The following is a 22,647-nucleotide window of genomic DNA, read 5'->3' on the forward strand; positions in this document are numbered from 1 at the left end:
TTAATATCAATATCAGTTATTAATATCAATACCAAGTATTAATATTAATATCAGTTATCAATTTCAGTTATTAACATCAATATCGGTTATGAAAATCAATATCAGTTATCAAGATTAGTTATAAATATCAATAATCAATACCAGTTATTAGTATCAATATCATTTATCAATGTCAGTTTTTAAAACCAATAGCAGTTATTAATATCAATATCAGTTATCAATAACAGTTATTAATATCAATATTTATTAACATCAATACCAGTTATTAATATCAATATTAATTATCAATACCAGTAATCAATATCAATACCAGTTATTAATATCAATATCAGTTATCAATGTCAGTTTTTAATATCAATACCAGTTATTAATATCAATATCAATTATCAATACCAGTTATCATTATCAATAACAGTTATCAATATCAATACCAGTTATTAACATTAATATCAGAAATCAATACCAGTTATTAATAATAATATCAGTTAGTAACATCAATACCAGTTATAAATATCAATATCAGTTATTAATGTCAGATTTTAATACCAATACCAGTTATTAATATCAATATCAGTTATCAATAACAGTTATTAATATCAATAGTTATTAACATCAATAGCAGTTATTAATATCAACATTAATTATCAATACCAGTTATCAATATCAATTATCAATAACAATACCAGTTATTAATACCAATATCAGTTGTTAATACTAATACCAGTTATTAATATCAAAATCAGTTATAAATACCAATACCAGTTATTAATATCAATATCAGTTATCAATGTCAGATTTTAATACCAATACCAATTATTAATATCAATATCAGTTATCAATAACAGTTATTAATATCAATATTATTAACATCAATAGCAGTTATTAATATCAACATTAATTATCAATACCAGTTATCAATATCAATACCAGCTATTAATACCAATATCAGTTATCAATAGCAGTTATTAACATCAATATCGTTATCAATATCAATTATCAATAGCAATACCAGTTATTAATATCAATATCAGTTATTAATACTAATACCAGTTATTAATATCAAAATCAGTTATTAATACCAATACCAGTTATTAATATCAATATCAGTTATTAATACCAATACCAGTTATTAATACCAATATCAGTTATCAATAGCAGTTATTAATATCAGTATCGGTTATCAATTATCAATAGCAATACCTATATCAGTTATCAATACCAGTTATTAATACCAATATCAGTTATAAATACCAACATCAGTCATTAATACCAGTTATCATGATCAATTATTATTATCAATATCAGGTGTTAATATCAATATCAGTCAGCAATACAAATTATTAATGTCAATTTTCAGTATCAATTATTAATATTAATCCCAATGTCAGCTATCAATATAAATGATTGATATCAATAATCAATATCAGTTATTAATATCAATATCATCCAGTGTTTCACTAATTTAATGCTTTACAAGGGAAACAGAAATAAACCCCATCTCAGAATTAGAGTCAACTCCACAAACAGAAGTAGAAAAACAAACAAAGCATGAATGTGCTGTATAAAGACTTGAGCTTGAGCTTATCACAAACGGAATATCAATTTGGCCTCTGGTGGATGATGAAGCTGAGAAACAGCAAATCTTTCAACGCCAGGATGGATCACAGGTCAGTTCTAATGGATATAAAAGCAAAAACCATCTGACAACACTAGAAGAACCAAACGCTACTTAAGATTAAATGTAAAACAAAACCGCTAATAAGTGAATCTGAACATGTTTAGATGAGTGTTTCCTGATGGCTCAATATCACTTATTAATATCAATTATCAATACCAGTTATTGATATCAATTTCAGTTATCAATATTAACACTGATTATTAATAACAATATCAGTTATCAATATCAGTTATTAATATCAGTTATTATTATCAATACCAGTTATCATTTTCAATAACAGTTACCAATATCAATAACAGTTCAGTAATCAATATTAGTTATCAATATTGGTTATTAATATCAATCTCAGTTATAAATATCAATAACAGTTGCCAATATCAATAACAGTTCTCAATATTAAAACTGATTAATAATACCAATATCAGTAATCAATATCAGTTATCAATATCGGTTATTAATATCAATATCAGTTATCAATGTTGGTTATTAATATCAATCTCAGTTATCAATACTGGTTATTAATATCAATATCAGTTATCAATCTCGGTTATTATAATCAATATCAGTTAACAATATTGGTTATTAATATCAATCTCAGTTATCAATATCAATAACAGTTACCAATATCAATAACAGTTCTCAATATTAAAACGAATTAATAATAACAATATCAGTAATCAATATCAGTTATCAATATCGGTTATTAATATCAATATCAGTAATCAATATAAGCCATTAATATCAATTCCAGTTATTAATACCAATATCAATTATCAATATTAGTTATCAAGATCAATACCATTTATTATTACCAATATCAGTTATCAATATCAGTTATTAATATCAATACCAGTTATTAATATGAAAACTGATTATTAATGCCAATATCAGTTATTAATATCAATACCAGGTATCAATATCAATATCTGTTATTAATACTAATATCTGTAATCAATATCAGTTATCAATATCAATATTAGTAATCAATATCAATATCAATACTAGATAAACCAAACGCTAACAAAACAACATGAAATGAAAAGACGACGCTAATATGGAAATCGGAACATTTGGCTTCATGAGTGTTTCCTGATGGCTTCATCTGCACTGAACAAGCAATGCTTAGTTGGATTTACTCAACTGTTTTAAGGTGAGTGGTTGCAAACCATTGATATTGGCTGAATTTAAGCAAACAAATTAAGTTGAACATTATTAAAGTTATTTAGTTTGTTTCAATTCAGCCAATATAAATTGTTTGGAACGACTTACCCTAAACAAATGTAGTAAATCCAACGAATCATTTTTGTTGTCGTGTGTCGGAATATTGATAAAGAAGACAATCAACAAATAACCAATAAATAGCTGTTGCGTTGACGATGGTTCGGCGTCTCAGTCGTCAGCTACGATGGACAGTGAACGCAACTCATTGAGTTTGGCTTCGTTTTCCTGCTTCCTCTGTTCATCCGTCAGTGCGCTCTGATCGATCTGATCGTTCAGTTCAGTGAAGATCTTGTGCATCTCGGTGAAATACACCACCTGTGGACAAACACACCAGCAATCGTTAATCGAATTATATTAAACAAGGAATCCTTTTTAATACGATAACAAGCATATTGAAAGTTCTGACCGTTCGTGAGCACATAATCCTGAACAACGTGAAAAATATAACACAATCTAAATGGAAAGGTTTTATATTCATTTAATTTATTCGAAATACCGTAGTTATTTTCTTAATTGGTCATGTCAACTGGCAACTTTATTAGACAAGATGGCAACAGTTTAAGAGGTTTTCAATAAACAGTAGCGGACTTTCATTGATGCTGTTAAATATGGAGAGAGATTAGACTCAATAATAATTCACGCAAAAGACACGATGTACACATGCGTAGCCAAATTCACGTACGTAAAATATTTATTTACACTTACAAAAACAATTCACATGCACAAAATAAAAATACATTTTCAAAAAATACGTTTCACAAATGCAAAACACCATTTGCAAATATATAAGAGTGTACAAAAAGTTTTGAATGTTTAAAATTCACGAGTTCATCCTGAATGAGAATGTGCAAATCCTCTCTCACGTACGACTCACCCTGAATACCAGTGTGTGCATTTTGAGACTTTCCTGTCAGCACACACCTCCCACGTGAGTCACTCGTGCCCTGTAGCCAATAAGATGCGAGCTTACTGTTCAACCAATCACAACTGCCTGAGAACGTGGGAATGACCGAAGCGCTTCACTGTGCGCACCATTTGCGCAGTCTGACTTAATTAACGGAGATGATCAGAATCAAATTAGTTCATCCCTAACATAATTTAAACAACAAGGTTTGTTCAAATTACAACATGGCGGCTAATACAAGATGCTTTGCACATTTATTACTATACACTTAAATTAGCATAGACTTAACACAAGCACTTTTCTATTGAGTTACTGAAAATACACTCAGATTCTACTATAAAAAGCGTATACACAAACTAGTAGGAAACAGTATTGACTTACAGGAGTATCCGCCATGTTGGTTAGAGGAACAGACTGCGCAAAAGGAGCGCAGAGTGGTTGACATCGAGTACAGCTCTCATCTGATTGGCTGAGAGGGACGAGTTGCCTGTTTCTGGCAGGAAAGTCTCAAAATGCACACACTGGTATTCAGGGTGAGTCGTACGTGAGAGAGGATTTGCACATTCTCATTCAGGATGAACTCGTGAATTTTAAACATTCAAAACTTTTTGTACACTCTTATATATTTGCAAATGGTGTTTTGCATTTGTGAAACGTATTTTATGAAAATGTATTTTTATTTTGTGCATGTGAATTGTTTTTGTAAGTATAAATAAATATTTTACGTACGTGAATTTGGCTACGCATGTGTACATCGTGTCTTTTGCGTGAATTATTATTGAGTCTAATCTCTCTCCATAGTTAAAACCGTCACATCAAACCTGTTGCTCTTTCATGAAATCACATTTTAAATCGCAATTTTGATCACATAAATCGCAATTCGATTTATTTTTCTACAAATTGTGCAGCCCTAATCACTCAGACCACACAATACACACATTTACCTCATCATTCAAAACTGATCAAGAGACAGAAGGAAAAATACAAAGCAACTTCAGCGATTTTAGGAGTTCATGGTGTGCATGTATACCAGGGGTGTCCAAACTCCGTCCTGCGGGTTGATGTCCTGCATAGTTTAGCTCAAACTTCCTATAACACACTTGCCTGGTAGCTTATAGACACCTAGAAAGAGCTTGATTAGCTGGTTCAAGTGTGTTTAATTGGAGTTGGAACTAAAACATGCAGGACGCTGAGACTGCAGCTCTGCACAAGACGTTTGGCCAGCGGAAAAATTAAAATGGCCGTGCCTTAAAATAGCCGTTTTTTTTCTTCACTTTCGCCAATTGGTGAAGTTTTTTCCCTCTCCGCTGTCGCCACTGGCTTGCATGGTTCGGGATCTGTAGAGCTGCGCATCGTTGGATTTACTCTTCAGTGTTTGGACTCTCAGTAGTGTTTATTAAACCAGACTGAACTGAGCTAAACTGAACTGAACTTAAACACTACAAACTGAACTACACTGTTCCTATTTACTATGACCTTCTATGTGAAGCTGCTTTGACACAATCTACATTGTAGAAGCGCTATACAAATAAAGGTAAATTGAATTGAATTGACACCTGCCCTCCAGGACTGAGTTTGGACACCCCTGATATATACACTCAAACATTACGCTTGCTGCTTGTTCAAACTACTTATTTAAAATAAGTTGAAACAACAAAATTATTTTTTGGGGGGGGGGGGGCAACTTAATTGTTTGACAACATGAAGAAATTGTGTGGAATCCAGCATTTTTACAGTCTACACTATTACAAATGCTGGATTCCACACAATCTCTTCATGTCGTCCCAAAGCAAATCGATTAGGATAACTTAGGTTAAACTTAACTTAAATTTACGTACGTTACGTTCAATTTAAGTGGATTGTTTGCTGTTTGTTTAATCTACATATTGGTCCCGCCTGGTCCATAGAGCATGTGAGGGGAGTACGAGATCAGGTGGTTCTCGAGAGCTCCCCGTGTTAAAGGAGGAAAGGAGGAGAAGGGGTGGATGGAAGATTAGACGAAGATAAGAGAGTAGTTCTAGCTAGGCTACTTATAGTGCGTTGGGATTAATCTGATTGGCTAACTAGTGAATGTAGATGAGTGGCCAGCTGCAGTCAATCATATCACGTGCTCCTCTCGAAATTAGTTTGTGAAACTTCACTTAGTTTAACTTTTCGAATCATCTCAACTTATATCAATCAAACTGACAAAAATAAAATATTAGGTTAAACTGTGTATAACTTTATTTTGTTTATTAAAATGAGTTAAATCAGCAAAAATGTGTGTGTCTGGACATTTTGTACTAAAAAAAAAAGATAAAAATAAGCTGTTTGTTAAATGTAATGTAAATTTAGTTAAAGCAACACAATTCTTGATTTTTTTGGACAACTCGGTTGTTTTATGTTCAATTTAAAGGCTTAATTAGGTTAATTAGGTAAATTATGGTATTTAGGCAAGTCATTGTATAACAGTGGTTTGTTCTGTAGACCAGTGTTTCCCAACCCTGTTCCTGGAGGCACACCAATAGTACATATTTTGGATGTCTCCGTTATCTGACCCATTAACTTCAGGTTTTGGAGTCTCTTCTGATGTTATGATAAGATGATTCAGGTGTGTTTGATTAGGGAGAGGTTGAAAATGTGTACTGTTGGTGTGCCATCAAGAAAAGGGTTGGGAAACACTGTTGTAGACTATCCAAAATAAATCTTTCTTAATTAAATATATAACTATATTATAATAAAATAGCATAATAATTAAAAATAGTTTATATAATTAAAAACGTCTTTTATTCTAGCCAAAATAAAACAAAGAAGACTTTCTCCAGATGGACAAATATTATTTTAAATACTGTGAAAATGTTCTTGCTCTTAAATATTTGTAAAAGAACTATAGTTTTACATGTTGCGGGGGCAGTTGGGGGGGCTAATACTATTACCTTCAACTGTATATAAAAGCATTTAGTTTTTAGACATAAATGAGCTAATTTAATAGTACTTTCTGCAAATCCTTGTCACTGTCAGTGGTGTGACAGATCCCAGCTCATCCATGAAGCACACACACACACGCACACACACACAGTCCCACAGTTCAACACCTGTGGATTCGCTCAAAGATTAAACCATCATCTGCATTATCACAAAAGTGGCAAAAATTATTTGTCAAATAAATAAATAAATAAATAAATAAATAAATAAATAAATAAATAAATAAATGCATCCTCTTTCCGGTGAGCATTTGCCAGTACTCCTACCCTTTATTTCAAGATTTATTTTGAAAGTTGCTGTTGCTGTATATTCATTAATTCACCCCCATATCACACCACTAAAATCAAAAGCCACGCCCCTTATGATCGACACACCTTAAAAAAAAAAACACTACAATGTTTCCGACTGATAATCTCCAGATTCTGATAGCATCGGTCATTCTAACAGGACATCATTTGTGTTTGACTCTAAATAAAGACGACGGCTCGTTAACACACTGTAGATATTCCGATTTTTATGGGTCTGTGGGTTGCAGGTGACCCTGATTTTCAGCGAGTGTCGACTGAAAGCTTTCCTGACACGTCCCGCCCCTGCTCTTCCCCCGGCCCATGAGTCAGGGGGTCCCGCGAGACACGCTTTGATGATTAATAGCCTTTAATCACATTACAAGACTCCAGGAGGAGTGGGCCGCCACTGAAAGAGCTGGGAAATACAGAAAAAACCTACACACAGCGCAGTTCTTCAAGCGGCTTACTGTACAAATCCATATCTGCTGCTGTCTTAAAGGGACAGTTCACACAAAGAATTCAAAGTGAGAATGGCCGATTGTAGTCTGGTTGCTTTTGATGCACGCTTGGAAGCTATAAATTAAAAAAAAAACAAGAAAACAAACAATAAATAAATAAAATAATGATTATTGAAGTTAGAAACAACAAGAGACTCACGTTCTGCTCTTGACTGGCTAACTTTTGCAGCACTAATTAGAGTTAATTAAGGTTTATTAAACACTGTTATTTCACATTGAAATATACACTAACCGGACACTTTATTAGGTACACCTTATTAGTACCAGGTTGGACCCGCTTTTGCCTTCAGAACTGCCTTAATCCTTCGTGTCATAGATTCAACAAGATACTGGAAATATTCCACAGAGATTTTGCTCCATATTGACATGATAGCATCACACAGTTGCTGCAGATTTGTCGGCTGCACATCCATGATGTGAATCTCCCGTTCCACCACATCCCAAAAGCGCTCCATTGGATTGAGATCTGGTGAGTGTGGAGGCCATTTGAATACAGTGAACTCATTGTCATGTTCAAGAAACCAGTCTGAGATGATTCTTTCTTTTTGACATGGTGTGTTATCCTGCTTTAAGTAGCCATCTGAAGATGGGTGCACAAATTCTGACCCTACCATCTGAATGTGGCAGCAGAAATCGAGACTCATCAGACCAGGCAATACTTTTCCAATCTTTTATTGTCCAGTTTTGGTGAGTCTGTGTGAATTGTGGCCTCAGTTTCCTGTTCTTAGCTGACAGGAGTGGCACGCGGTGTGGTCTTCTGCTGCCTCAAGGTTGGACGTGTTGTGTGTTCAGAGATGCTCTTCTGCAGACCTCTGTTGTGACGAGTGGTTTTATGAGTTACAGTTGCCTTTCTATCAGCTGGAATCAGCTGGACCCCCCCCCTGCCCCCGTTTATTTTTACCCCAATTTTTGTTTAATGGAGAGAACACATTTCTAAACATAATAGTTTTAATAACTCATTTCTAATAACGGATTTCTTTTATCTTTGCCATGATGACAGAAATTAATATTCTAGATTTTTTTTGGTCATTATATAACAGTGGTTTGTTTTGCAGACAACTGAAAACAAATATTGCTTAAGGGGGCTATTAAAATTGACCTTAAAAAACTGCTTTTATTGTAGCCGAAATAAAACAAATAAAACTTTCTCCAGAAGAAAAAAATATTATAGGAAATACTGTGAAAATTTAATTGCTAATTAATTAATAATTTTGGGAAATATTTGAAAAGGAAAAAAACTAAATTGACAGGCGGCCTAATATTTTTGACTTCAACTCTGTGTGTTTATTTCAAATCTAAAAAAACTGATCACCATTCACTGCCATTAGATGAATCCCAGAGTACAACGGATTCAGCTTAAAATCTGAAGATCTTGGATGACCTGTGGGTGAATAAATTAACCGGGAAACGTCATTTTTTTGTGTGAACTATCCCTTTAAACTCTAGAGAGAGAGACAATGAGAGCAGTGTGTGCCAGTTCAAGACTCGCCAGCTTGAAGATACAGTATGTGCCCGCTAAATGTTTTTAACATGTTGGCATGTGGTTGCCAGGTGGTTTCTAACTGGCTTACCACCAAGCCTCCAGATTTGAATACTGATTATTAAATAGAAAACGGCATTTCTTGGCATTGTGCATTCAGACTTGTGATGGTTCAAAATGGACGTTCTTGTTGAAGATCACGAATGACATTAGTGATAATAGTGATTGATTTGTTTCAGACTGAGAACATTAAAGGGATAGTTCACTCAAAAATAAAAATCCTCTCTTCATTTATTCACCCTTCACTTGTTTTTCAAAACATATTTGAGTTTCTTTCTTCTGTTGAACACAAAGGAAGATGTTTTGAAATATCTTAATTAACTTCTAAAGGATTTTTTTTCTACTATGGAAGTCAATAGTGCCAGCAACCAGCACTCTTCAAATAGGCTGTTTCTCAATGCCAAGAACACAGAGAACGGACTTGCGTTCTTGTGAAGACCGGTCTTGACAGGGCACCTTGAAAGAACGAACTCGGGAGACCGCGAGAACAGAGAATGCACCCTGTGAGAAATGAGATGCTGCGTTCTTCCTGATGGTCACATGACCTACACGCATTTATTAATGGAAAATGATTTAAACATTACAGCATTCATACAGCAATTATTGCTTTTCCCCTTTTCAAAATATATACTACGCATAAAACCTTACAAATATACGTTGCACAATATAAACAAAACAAACACCCTTAATGTGTTTATTCCTTTATAAAGATTCTCATGGTAATGTTTATATTCACCGTTTTATTTAGGGAAACTCCTGAGGTAAATAAGTGATATCCCTGAACTTTAATAATAAATCTAAGTAAAATGCTGCGCTTCCCACCTCCAGTCACAATGACTTTTGGGACTTCTTGATCGAGTTTTGCACTCAAGTCTGCATCGATGCGTCCTCTATATCAAGAACACATTTTTCACACGTCCGCCGTCCTTGTGATCTTGAATTTTGGAACTGAACTTTGGCGGTAATGATGACGTTACACAAGAAGACACAAGATCGCTAAAGAACGCATATTGAGAAACAGCCCTTGTCTTTTACTACAAATGAGTAAACGAATGAACTAAAGTACTGTAATACAGCTTTACTTTAGAATGTCTTGTGTTAATTTTTAAGCAAACCTGTATATAATCTTTGAAAAATTAACTATGAATTACAGATGCCATTAAAAAGCAATTTACTAAAACTAAACAGTCAAATAAACTAAAAAGTTTTTCAGCGTAATAAGTTTATTTACCAAAAAATACAAATAATAATAATTAGATAAATATATAATTATACAGGTACACCTGTCCAACTGCTCGTTAACGCAAATTTCTAACCAGCTAATCACATGGCAGCAACTCAATGCATTTAGGCATTGTCAAGACGATCTGCTGCAGTTCAAACCGAGCATCAGAATGGGGAAGACAGGTCATTTCAGAAACTGCTGATCTACTGAGATTTTCACGCACAACCATCTCAAGGGATTATAGAGAATGGTCCGAAAAAGAAAATATCCAGTGAACGGCAGTTCTGTGGGCGCAAATGCCTTGTTGATGCCAGAGGTCAGAGGAGAACGGCCAGACTGGTTCCAGCTGATAGAGAGAGATTGATTTCTGCTGTGACATTTGGATAATAGGGTAAGAATTTGGCATCAACACTATGAAAGGATGGATCCATCCTGCCTTGTATCAACAGTTCAGGCTGGGGGTGGTGGTGTAATGGTGTGGGGGATATTTTCTTGGCACACTTTGGGCCCATTAGTACCAATTGAGCATCGTGTCAACGCCACAGCCTACCTGAGTATTGTTGCTGACCATGTCCATCCCTTTATGACCACAGTTTCTCCATCTTCATGGCTACTTCCAGCAGGATAACGCACCATGTCATAAAGCGTGAATCATCTCAGACTGGTTTCTTGAACATGACAATGAGTTCACTGTACTCAAATGGCCTCCACAGTCACCAGTTCTCAATCCAATAGAGCACCTTTGGGATGTGGTGGAACGGGAGATTCACATCATGGATTTGCAGCCGACAAATCTGCAGCAACTGTGATGCTATCATGTCAATATGGAGCAAAATCTCTGAGGAATATTTTCAGTAGGCAGTTAAGGCAGTTCTGAATGCAAAAGAGGGTCCAACCCGATACTAGTAAGGTGTACCTAATAAAGTGGCCGGTGAGTATACATGTGAATGAATACAAAAAAGCAAATGTAAAAATGGCAACATCAAATCTTATTAAAAGGCTATGTAAAAAAAAAATATATACTAAATTTGAATAATTTATAGCTTTGCTGTTGCCGCCTTTTCCCTTTAAGAAATCTTTATACTTTGCCACTATCCTTCACAGCATAATTTTACGCATATTTTGATGCTTTATTTTCAGAAAAAGTAAGACGAGGCATTAAAACCTACAGTGCATTTGACTCATTTCTTGACTTTTATCAATTTTATTTGATGCGGACACCAAAATGGGACTTCCTTGACTTGAAGATCGCCATGAAAACATTTTAAAAAATCCATTTGGGATGAATGTTTTTTCTTTCTTTCTCCAAAAATCACAGGCTCTAAATAGAAGCGACTTCATTCAGCAACAGCACTACTAATGTTACTGAAAAGCACGGGCCATAAAAGCAAAGTTTGAGTGGGAAAGGGTCTTGTTTTGGTAGCGATCCGCTGCAGAATTTCGACTGATGACTCCATTGTTCACGCAGGAGCCATCGAGTTCAAACACCCACGGATCGCAGAGACACTTTTAGGGCTTTTTTTTTTTTGCGTATATGAACGCTGTGATGAAGCACATCTCTTTTTGAATAGATTGTGTAAACTGCCTCTGGGATTGCTCGAAATGACTTCAGAGTCTAATCAAAGAGTCTGCGCTGGCCGTCAGTGGCGCTCTGTGATCTATGAGAGGCCAGTTCCTGCCCAGCGCTCACTGGAAGCGGATACTGGTCTGTCCTGTTTATGGTGGTCTCACCACATGAAGAGTGGAGAGGGGATCTGTTTGCCGTGCAGCACGTGGGGCTGGGAGGAAAACTAGTTGAGAGGAAAATCCGCCTTGGACCTGTCAGAGATCAACCAAAACAGCCAATGAATGATGCCGCCACACACACGCTAAAATGCAGGTACGGCAGCGTATTTATGTCTCGGCTTGAAAAGACAAACCCACGTAGCATCTTAAAGCCACATGACACACAATAGAGCTTTCCCAAAACAACACGCTGCAATCTGATTGGTTGCTGATATGCAAGTTTTGAGATTCAAGAAGAACTCATGTTGAATCACTTAATCCATTTGTAAGTTGCTTAGGATAGAAGAGTGTGTAAATTTAAGGGGCTTCAGTTTGGACATCATCGATTCAGTTTATTTAGGGCAAGAAATCATGGCATGCTCAAGAACTGTTGAATCTTGCTTTGATTCAGAGTTAAATCCATTAACCCATCGGGACGGAAGGATATTCAGACCGCAAAGTCAACACACGTGTCCAATCAACCCATTGCTGCCGTCTGTTGAACTATTTGCGGAGACAGCTGGGGCATTATTTGAATAAGACACCACACCAGTGTATTATTGTGGTTTGGTCGATTTGAAATTTGCCGCCATTTAATAAGAAAAATCCTTTCAAAACAAATCAAACTGTGGTCGGTCGTTGAACATATCACCCAGACGGGTTCTTCCTGTTTAACAGGGCAATTCTTGACCAGAACGAGCTTCAAAGGGGATCGGAATTTATGCTTCTGTCACACACACGTAATTAATATAATCTAAACACACGTCTAATTAACTAATTGAACACATACACACATGCAGTTATATATTGTGCAAGTCAATGACGGAAATGGAGTCTGTCTAGATCAGGGGTGTCCAAACTCGGTCCTGAAGGGCCGATGTCCTGCAGATTTTAGCTCCAACTTGCCTCAACACACCTGCACGGATGTTTCTAGAAAGCCTAGTAAGTGCTTGATTAGCTAGCCCAGGTGTGTCTGATTGGGGTTGGAACTAAACTTTGCAGGACACCGGCCCTCCAGGACCGAGCTTGGACATGCCTGGTCTAGATAACCTAAGAATCTGTAACCGCCGACCAATGGTTGTATTTCAAACACACCTGAAGCAGCTAATCAAGCTCTTACTAGATACACTAGAAACTAGGTGGGTGTGTTGAAGCAAGATGGAGCTAAACTCAGGGTTTTCAATAAAACACACCTGAACCAGTGAATCAAGGTGTTATTAAGCAAACTAGAAACTTGCAAACTTTCCTGGCAGGTGTGTTGAAGCAAGTTGGAGCTAAACTCAGAACCGAGGACCAGGACTGAGTTTGGACACCCCTGGTCTATACAATTTAAGCTTAAAGGGTCACGAAACACCAAAACACATTTTTGGGATGTTGAGACGTGTCCCACGCTGCTATAAACACTATTAGGACAATAGTAATAATTGGGACAACATTTTTTTTCACAAAAAAGTGAAAATTGGTTGTTTTTGCGTTATTTCGAGCGTTAATTCGTTTTCCGGTTTGAAACAAATTTTTGAAGCTGCGTCACGGCGATTAGATCCTTGCGTGTATTTCAGCATGGAGAGCGGATGTCTGTATCCGCGAGTACAACGTGACATCTCCGAGTGTGCAGCATTAATTCATGAGAAAGACTAGTTTCGAACCAATCAGCGCGCTCTATTGTAAATGAGGTACAACTTCTGCAGACGGCAGAGAGATGTCACGTTGTGCTGCCAAAAGAATTGGAAGAACAAGAATTGTTCGTGTGTCTCACGTGTCGTCAGTGTTGCGTTTATAAATGTGCTGCAATGAGTCCCGCTATGAGAGCGCAGCTGGACTCATGTGTGGACTACAGTGCACGCAACAGAAATACGTTTGCAACGAACATTTTTTTTTACCCAAGAGCTTTTCGCATCTGGAAATGGTGAAATCTGGATTTGCCGCTCATCTCCTTTTAGAAAATACGCGCCTCCAGTTGGTGTTGACTGTCCTGTCTCTACAGATTTGGTAAGTGAGCAAATCACCAAAATTGAGTATCGTGACATTACTACTTCATACCTGAAGACGGGAGCATGTGTATTGTCATTTCACAATGAAAAAAACAGAACTAGTGCTGCACACATACAAACTGTAAACCGTGTTTACGTACCATTCTCAAAGTACTTCTCACTCGTCAAAGAGATATTTGCTTATGCAAACACATCTGACAATATAATAAAATAAACATAATAAAAATGACTGCGTTTCCAATTTAATTTTTGTTCTCGAGAACTGATTCATAGCTAAATAACTAATCAGAGTTTTCTCTGTTCACTTATGCCAATTCTACAAGCTGAATTGGGTAAAATCCCTTTGACTTGAGTCCAACGAAAGGTGACGTGTGGAACACAGCAAACAAACTAAACCAGACAAATGCTCACCGACGGCCCAACACCATGCAACAGCCAACTGTAAGCTTGGTGTGTCCAAGCCTCTAGTGTCCAATCAGCTAACAGAGATCATTTTCAGGTAATCTACATGGAGATTCAGTTTACACACTTTTCACAAGACATATGACCTGTTTAACGGTCATCGTTATCTTAAATCTTAAAGTTTTTCATATTTAGATTTTGATTTAGAAATCGTATGTACATTTCAAGAGTTCACACTTAGCTAACGCTTGAACGGGTAATGTTGTCCCAGTAGAGAGCCCTGAGCTCTGTGGATCCACGAGCTCGGGGCTCCCTCCATTTAGACAGGAGGGAGAGAGGGGAGTCTGAGCTCAGGTAGGTCTCAAGAACTCCTCTATTGAGCTATTGAAGTTGGAAGGAGTTGGGTAGATGAGGGGTTTTGTCGAAAAAACAAGGATGCCTAAGGTAAGAAAGGCCAACACAATCTCACAGCAATTCGTAACTTTTTGATTTAGTGGCTAATTCGTACGAATTTGTACCATCTAATTCGTACAGTTTAGTACGATTTGCTCATCCCCCAATGACGGTTGGGTTTAGGGGGGTGGGGGTGGGGGGGTTAGGTGCCATGCCTCCTTTTTAAAATCGTACAATTTCGTACGACTGAACTCGTACAAATTAGCCACTAAACTGAAAAAACGTAAAATACTTACGTTTTCTCATGAGATCAGGCTGGAAAGGCAGACTATTTATATGCATTTGAATACGTCGGATTGGTTGGTTAGTGAATGATGATAAGAGACCGGCCATGGTCAATCATAGCACGTGATCCTCTTGAAATTCGTTTATAAAACTTCCCTTATAAGCAGGGCTTGACATTAATTTTTTAGATCACCAGCCACTGTGGCTAGTAGTTTTTCAACATTACTAGCCACTCTGCATTTTCACTAGCCACAATTTTGTTGTTGGGAAAATACCTTTTACATGCATAAATTTGACTTTGACAAGGTAAATTGACTTGATTTAGATTTTGGGTTATGTCCACATGTCTCCTCATTCATTTCACTTTTTGTGTGTGTTGTGTATGAGCTTGCTCAATAATCATGAGCAAATGGGTCATGGTTTCATAGTATTACAATTAGTTTTTATTTCACATGACTTTTCAGAGCTCAAAATTAAGGATTTACCAAATTTATCTCTCCAAATATCAATAAATAATTGTTTCTTAGCCCCAAAATTTACATATATAAAAACAAGCAAAATATAGCTGTATACTATACTTTTTATTTAACAAAACATTTCTTTAAAAAAATTAATAAATATATAAATTGACCTTTAAAAAAATTATTATTATCATGTATCTAAAATATGCACAGTAATCTGTCCTGGCTAAAGGTTGCAGATCACCAGTTAACTACACATGAATGGGGAGTTATTCCCAATAAAGCAATGTTATTGTAAAAAATGATAATTAAACCATATTAACAAAAATAAGAGTAAGCAAAAGATAGCAGGTGAAAAACATACCGTGTGTGATAATGAAAGGATGATCACACCCACACAGTTAACGATAGGCCCATTAATAATCTGTTCAAAGTATGGTCAAAGCAAAAACAACCGGTTCTGCTTACAAAAACACAAATCTGGAACTATTGAAAGCTGCAAGGCTGTGGGTGCATGAGCAAAACTTTTTGTCTAGTCTTTTTGAAGGAGAACCGATTCCACCAGTTGCGTTTATAGGCGCGGTTGCTTCATGCAAGGAAATGGGAGCGCGCATGCTTTTTAAACAGTCGCGCGCATCACATCAGCTGTTAGCGCAAGTGATCATCCTCTTATTCGGCATTCACCTTCTTCTTTTGCTCGCACGAACACTTAGTTTTGTCAGTCGCGTTGCTTCTCCATTCTAAGATCGCATTTGCTCGCATATTGGACCATCCTTATTGCCGAAGCCTGCTTTTAAGAAAACAACTTAAAAATTGTTTTCAAACAGCCAAAGTGGCTAGTGGAGGTGACTGTTTAACCCGCCAGAGCTGAAATCTGCCCGCATTTGGCGGGTGTTAATGTCAAGCCCTGCTTATAAGTATTAATGGATGTATTACATCATATTTGCATCAAATTACCAAAAAACTAATTGTCGCTTGTGTGAGGCATTTCTAATGCAGCGACTATGGGGGCAGGACAGTAAATCTGACGCTGTTCTCTCTTCTGACTCACATTTGTTTTTCCTTTTTCTGAAAGTCTTGATAACACCTCGTGTTTTTCTTATATTATTTCAGCAAATGGGATTGTACAAGAAATGATTTGTTGTATTCTCCCATTCACTGGCGCCCCAACTATGATGACTTCCGCTGCAGAGAAACCCTGACATGTGAAAAGCCTCCATATATGTACAGTTGAGCTGGTAGAAAATATGAATATTGCGAATTCATGCATCTCAAAGGGTATTACACTTATGCAGAAGGTCAAGACATAAATTACTCAACCTCGAGGCTTCTATGAAATTTCTTGCGTGCGTAAATTTGGCTTATTCTGTGGATGGATCTCTCTATTTGTTCTCATCCCCTGATATAAGGCCGCTCGTATGTGTGCGAATGACTCAGCAGGATGAGGGACTCACAGCATGACTGAATGTTCGGTGAGTCAAACCGTGTCCACTCCAGGACTACTGGAAACACAAACACATCCACACGGCGTCTAATCTGACGTGCATTAGATTGGGAGGGAGGCTGCGTCCCCGCACTGCACCTATAGTAAATAAGGCCTCAGGAGTCCACCTACGCCTGGTGTCTGACAGAGAGACACCCTTCTCTCTTTGCTGGTGACGGAGTCTTGGAGTATGATGTGGGTGTTGGAGGTATGGCACTCTGGGTTACTGAAAATGCCTGATGAATGAGATTCGGTCATCTGGTAGGCCTCTTGCTCTCTCTCTCTGCTGCCCATCTGTTCGCTGACAGCACAGGGAAAGACTGCAGTTCCATGGGGCCAGATCAGTCTCAAAAGTAATACATTTACAAAATACAAAATACACAAATACACTTTGTAAATTCAAAACACAATTCATAAATCCAGCAAACAATTTGTGAAAATAAGTAAAAATAAACATTTTTGCCAAGTGAAATCGGATGTGTATTTTTGAATTGCTTTTAATTTACGAATTGGATTTGTGTATTTTTGAATTTATGAATTGGATTTGTGTATTTTTGAATTTACGAATTGGATTTGTGTATTTTTGAATTTACAAATTGGATTTGTGTATTTTTGAATTTATGAATTGGATTTGTGTATTTTTGAATTTACAAATTGGATTTGTGTATTTTTGAATTTATGAATTGGATTTGTGTATTTTTGAATTTATGAATTGGATTTGCGTATTTTTGAATTTATGAATTGGATTTGCGTATTTTTGAATTTATGAATTGGATTTGTGTATTTTTGAATTTATGAATTGGATTTGTGTATTTTTGAATTTATGAATTGGATTTGTGTATTTTTGAATTTATGAATTGGATTTTTGTAATTTTGAATTTATGAATTGGATTTGTGTATTTTTGAATTTACGAATTGGATTTGCGTATTTTTGAATTTGCGAATTGGATTTGCGTATTTTTGAATTTATGAATTGGATTTGTGTATTTTTGAATTTACGAATTGGATTTGTGTATTTTTGAATTTACGAATTAGATTTGTGTATTTTTGAATTTATGAATTGGATTTGTGTATTTTTGAATTTACGAATTGGATTTGTGTATTTTTGAATTTATGAATTGGATTTGCGTATTTTTGAATTTCCGAATTGGAATTGCGTATTTTTGATTTTATAAATTGGATTTGTGTATTTTTGAATTTATGAATTGGATTTGCGTATTTTTGAATTTATAAATTGGATTTGTGTATTTTTGAATTTATGAATTGGATTTGTGTATTTTTGAATTTATGAATTGGATTTGTGTATTTGTGAATTTATGAATTGGATTTGTGTAGTTTTGAATTTACGAATTGGATTTGTGTATTTTTGAATTAACGAATTGGATTTGTGTATTTTTGAACTTATGAATTGGATTTGTGTATTTTTGAATTTTTGAATTAGATTTGTGTATCTTTGAATCATGTCTTGAATTTAAGAATTACATTTTTGTATTTATGAATCAGGTTTTCAATTTTACGAATTGGATTTGTGTATTTTTGAATTTACGAATTGGATTTGTGTATTTTTGAATTTACGAATTGGATTTGTGTATTTTTGAATTGGATTTGTGTATTTTTGAATTGGATTTGTGTATTTTTGAATTTATGAATTGGATTTGTGTATTTTTGAATTTATGAATTGGATTTGTGTATTTTTGAATTTACGAATTGGATTTGTGTACTTTTGAATTTACGAATTGGATTTGTGTATTTTTGAATTTACGAATTGGATTTGTGTATTTTTGAATTTACGAATTGGATTTGTGTATTTTTGAATTCACGAATTGGATTTGTGTATTTTTTGAATTTACGAATTGGATTTGTGTATTTTTGAATTTACGAATTGGATTTGTGTATTTATGAATTGGATTTGTGTATTTTGAATTTATGAATTGTATTTGTGTATTTTTGAATTTATGAATTGGATTTGTGTATTTTTGAATTTATGAATTGGATTTGTGTATTTTTGAATTTTTGAATTGGATTTGTGTATTTTTGAATTGGATTTGTGTATTTTTGAATTTATGAATTGGATTTGTGTATTTTTGAATTTACGAATTGGATTTGTGTATTTTTGAATTTATGAATTGGATTTGCGTATTTTTGAATTTCCGAATTGGAATTGTGTATTTTTGAATTTACGAATTGGATTTGTGTATTTTTGAATTTACGAATTGGATTTGTGTATTTTTGAATTTACGAATTGGATTTGTGTATTTTTGAATTTACGAATTGGATTTGTGTATTTTTGAATTTATGAATTGGATTTGCGTATTTTTGAATTTCCGAATTGGAATTGCGTATTTTTGAATTTATAAATTGGATTTGTGTATTTTTGAATTTATGAATTGGATTTGTGTATTTTTGAATTTCCGAATTGGAATTGCGTATTTTTGAATTTATAAATTGGATTTGTGTATTTTTGAATTTATGAATTGGATTTGCGTATTTTTGAATTTATAAATTGGATTTGTGTATTTTTGAATTTATGAATTGGATTTGTGTATTTTTGAATTTATGAATTGGATTTGTGTATTTGTGAATTTATGAATTGGATTTGTGTAGTTTTGAATTTACGAATTGGATTTGTGTATTTTTGAATTAACGAATTGGATTTGTGTATTTTTGAACTTATGAATTGGATTTGTGTATTTTTGAATTAACGAATTGGATTTGTGTATTTTTGAACTTATGAATTGGATTTGTGTATTTTTGAATTTATGAATTGGATTTGTGTATTTTTGAATTTATTAATTGGATTTGTGTATTTGTGAATTTATGAATTGGATTTGTGTAGTTTTGAATTTACGAATTGGATTTGTGTATTTTTGAATTAACGAATTGGATTTGTGTATTTTTGAACTTATGAATTGGATTTGTGTATTTTTGAATTTTTGAATTAGATTTGTGTATCTTTGAATCATGTCTTGAATTTATGAATTACATTTTTGTATTTATGAATCAGGTTTTCAATTTTATGAATTGGATTTGTGTATTTTTGAATTTACGAATTGGATTTGTGTATTTTTGAATTTACGAATTGGATTTGTGTATTTTTGAATTGGATTTGTGTATTTTTGAATTGGATTTGTGTATTTTTGAATTTATGAATTGGATTTGTGTATTTTTGAATTTATGAATTGGATTTGTGTATTTTTGAATTTACGAATTGGATTTGTGTATTTTTGAATTTATGAATTGGATTTGTGTATTTTTGAATTTACGAATTGGATTTGTGTATTTTTGAATTTACGAATTGGATTTGTGTATTTTTGAATTTATGAATTGGATTTGTGTATTTTTGAATTTACGAATTGGATTTGTGTATTTTTGAATTTATGAATTGGATTTGTGTATTTGTGAATTTATGAATTGGATTTGTGTAGTTTTGAATTTACGAATTGGATTTGTGTATTTTTGAATTAACGAATTGGATTTGTGTATTTTTGAACTTATGAATTGGATTTGTGTATTTTTGAATTTTGAATTAGATTTGTGTATCTTTGAATCATGTCTTGAATTTAAGAATTACATTTTTGTATTTATGAATCAGGTTTTCAATTTTATGAATTGGATTTGTGTATTTTTGAATTTACGAATTGGATTTGTGTATTTTTGAATTTACGAATTGGATTTGTGTATTTTTGAATTGGATTTGTGTATTTTTGAATTGGATTTGTGTATTTTTGAATTTATGAATTGGATTTGTGTATTTTTGAATTTATGAATTGGATTTGTGTATTTTTGAATTTACGAATTGGATTTGTGTATTTTTGAATTTATGAATTGGATTTGTGTATTTTTGAATTTATGAATTGGATTTGTGTATTTTTGAATTTACGAATTGGATTTGTGTATTTTTGAATTTATGAATTGAATTTGTGTATTTTTGAATTTACGAATTGGATTTGTGCATTTTTGAATTTATGAATTGAATTTGTGTATTTTTGAATTTACGAATTGGATTTGTGTATTTTTGAATCATGTCTTGAATTTAAGAATTACATTTTTGTATTTATGAATCAGGTTTTCAATTTACGAATTGGATTTGTGTAGTTTTAAATCGTGTTTTAAATTTATGAATTAGATTTGGGTGCTTTTGAATATTGTTTTGAACTTACGAATTAGATTTTTGTAAATGTGAATTGTGTAGTGGATGTATGAATTATATTTTGTAAATGTATTATTTTTGAGTCTGATCTGGCTCCATACATTTCAGGCCTGATCAAAGACCAGCCAAATACTGCAGTCAAGTGTTCATTTATTTATAACCTTCATTTTTTTTCCTGCTCCCACGTCTGCTTATCAATAGCAAGCGACAATAGCAGAGCACCGCAAAAAAAGCGACTACACAAAAGGCTGTTGTTATCATTTCAATTTGGAAGGGTTTTTTTCTGATGGAAGTTTGGTGTTGTTCCATCCATGACATTTACAAGCTAAATGCAATTGTTGCTTACTAGTTTAAGCAACAAGATGACCAGCTTCTAGATTTAAATGTACACATTTTCTTTTTCGAAAATAGCCTCATTTAGGAATTAAAGCTCAACAGCTGATCTCCAGGTCTAACAGGAGAACTTAAAGCTGAAAAAAAGTCTCTTCAAGGCAAGTCATTTCACTCGGTAGCCATCTTTGAAACCATATGCTTGAGTGTTCTGTTTGAATAGGGAAACATCAAATTCTCCAAAATTGCTTGCAAAGCTGACGATTACATTTCATATTAGGAATCACCAATAAATCGAAACAACAACCGTCTCTTTAGTTTACTAAATGTTAGAAACACACAAAATCTGCAGAAAGTCACGTCTGGTCCGAGCCGCTCCCCCAGAGGATCTCCAGTCGATGATCGATGATTGGATCCTGTACTAGAAGGCGGGGCTTCATTCACCATATTGACTGTTAACACTTTCCCCCATTCAAACTATACAAGTGACACGTCTTGTGTATTCTGTAGTCTTTGGCTTAACATAAATCATTAAATCAGATTCAGACCATTAGCATCTTCCTTCCTTCCTTTATCTTGTTTCTTTTTCTTCCTTCATTTTTTTCTTTCTTTTGTTTCGTCTTTTATTCTTTCTTTTTCTTTTTTTTCTTTATCTTCCTTTTTCCTTCCTTTTCTTTTTTCTTCTCTTTCTTTTTTCTTTTTATCTTCCTTTTCGCTGTCCTTCCTTTTCTTTTTTCCTTTTTATCTTTATCTCTTTTCTTCTTTTTATCTTTCTTTTTCCTTCATTTTCTTATTTTTATCTTCCTTTTTTCTTCACTTTCTTTTTTCTTTTTATCTTCCTTTTTTCTTTCCTTCCTTTTCTTTTTATCTTCCTTTTTTCTTTCCTCCCTTTTCTTTTTATCTTCCTTTTCTCTTTCTTTTCTTCTTCTTTATCTTCTTTTCTACCTTCCTTTTCTTCTTTTTTCTATTTTCTTTCAGTTTTTCCCTTCCTTCCTTAATTCTTTTATTTTCTTTTTTCCTTTCTTTTTTAATGTTTTTATCTTTTACTTTT

The 22,647-nt window shown here is 34.2% G+C and overlaps 1 protein-coding gene across 1 annotated transcript in view; it reads right to left on the reverse strand.

The window, feature by feature from the left end:
* Positions 1 to 2,593: 2,593 nt before the first annotated feature.
* bin3 (bridging integrator 3) overlaps positions 2,594 to 22,647 on the reverse strand; it is an 86,295-nt gene continuing 66,241 nt past the window's right edge. The window contains exon 6 of the mRNA XM_056463037.1: positions 2,594 to 3,214. Coding sequence (XP_056319012.1) covers positions 3,068 to 3,214 — 147 coding nt within the window. The 3' untranslated portion in view covers positions 2,594 to 3,067. The remainder of the gene's footprint in view (positions 3,215 to 22,647) is intronic.

Source organism: Danio aesculapii, chromosome 8 (assembly GCF_903798145.1).
Source record: "Danio aesculapii chromosome 8, fDanAes4.1, whole genome shotgun sequence".
Taxonomy (NCBI): domain Eukaryota; kingdom Metazoa; phylum Chordata; class Actinopteri; order Cypriniformes; family Danionidae; genus Danio; species Danio aesculapii.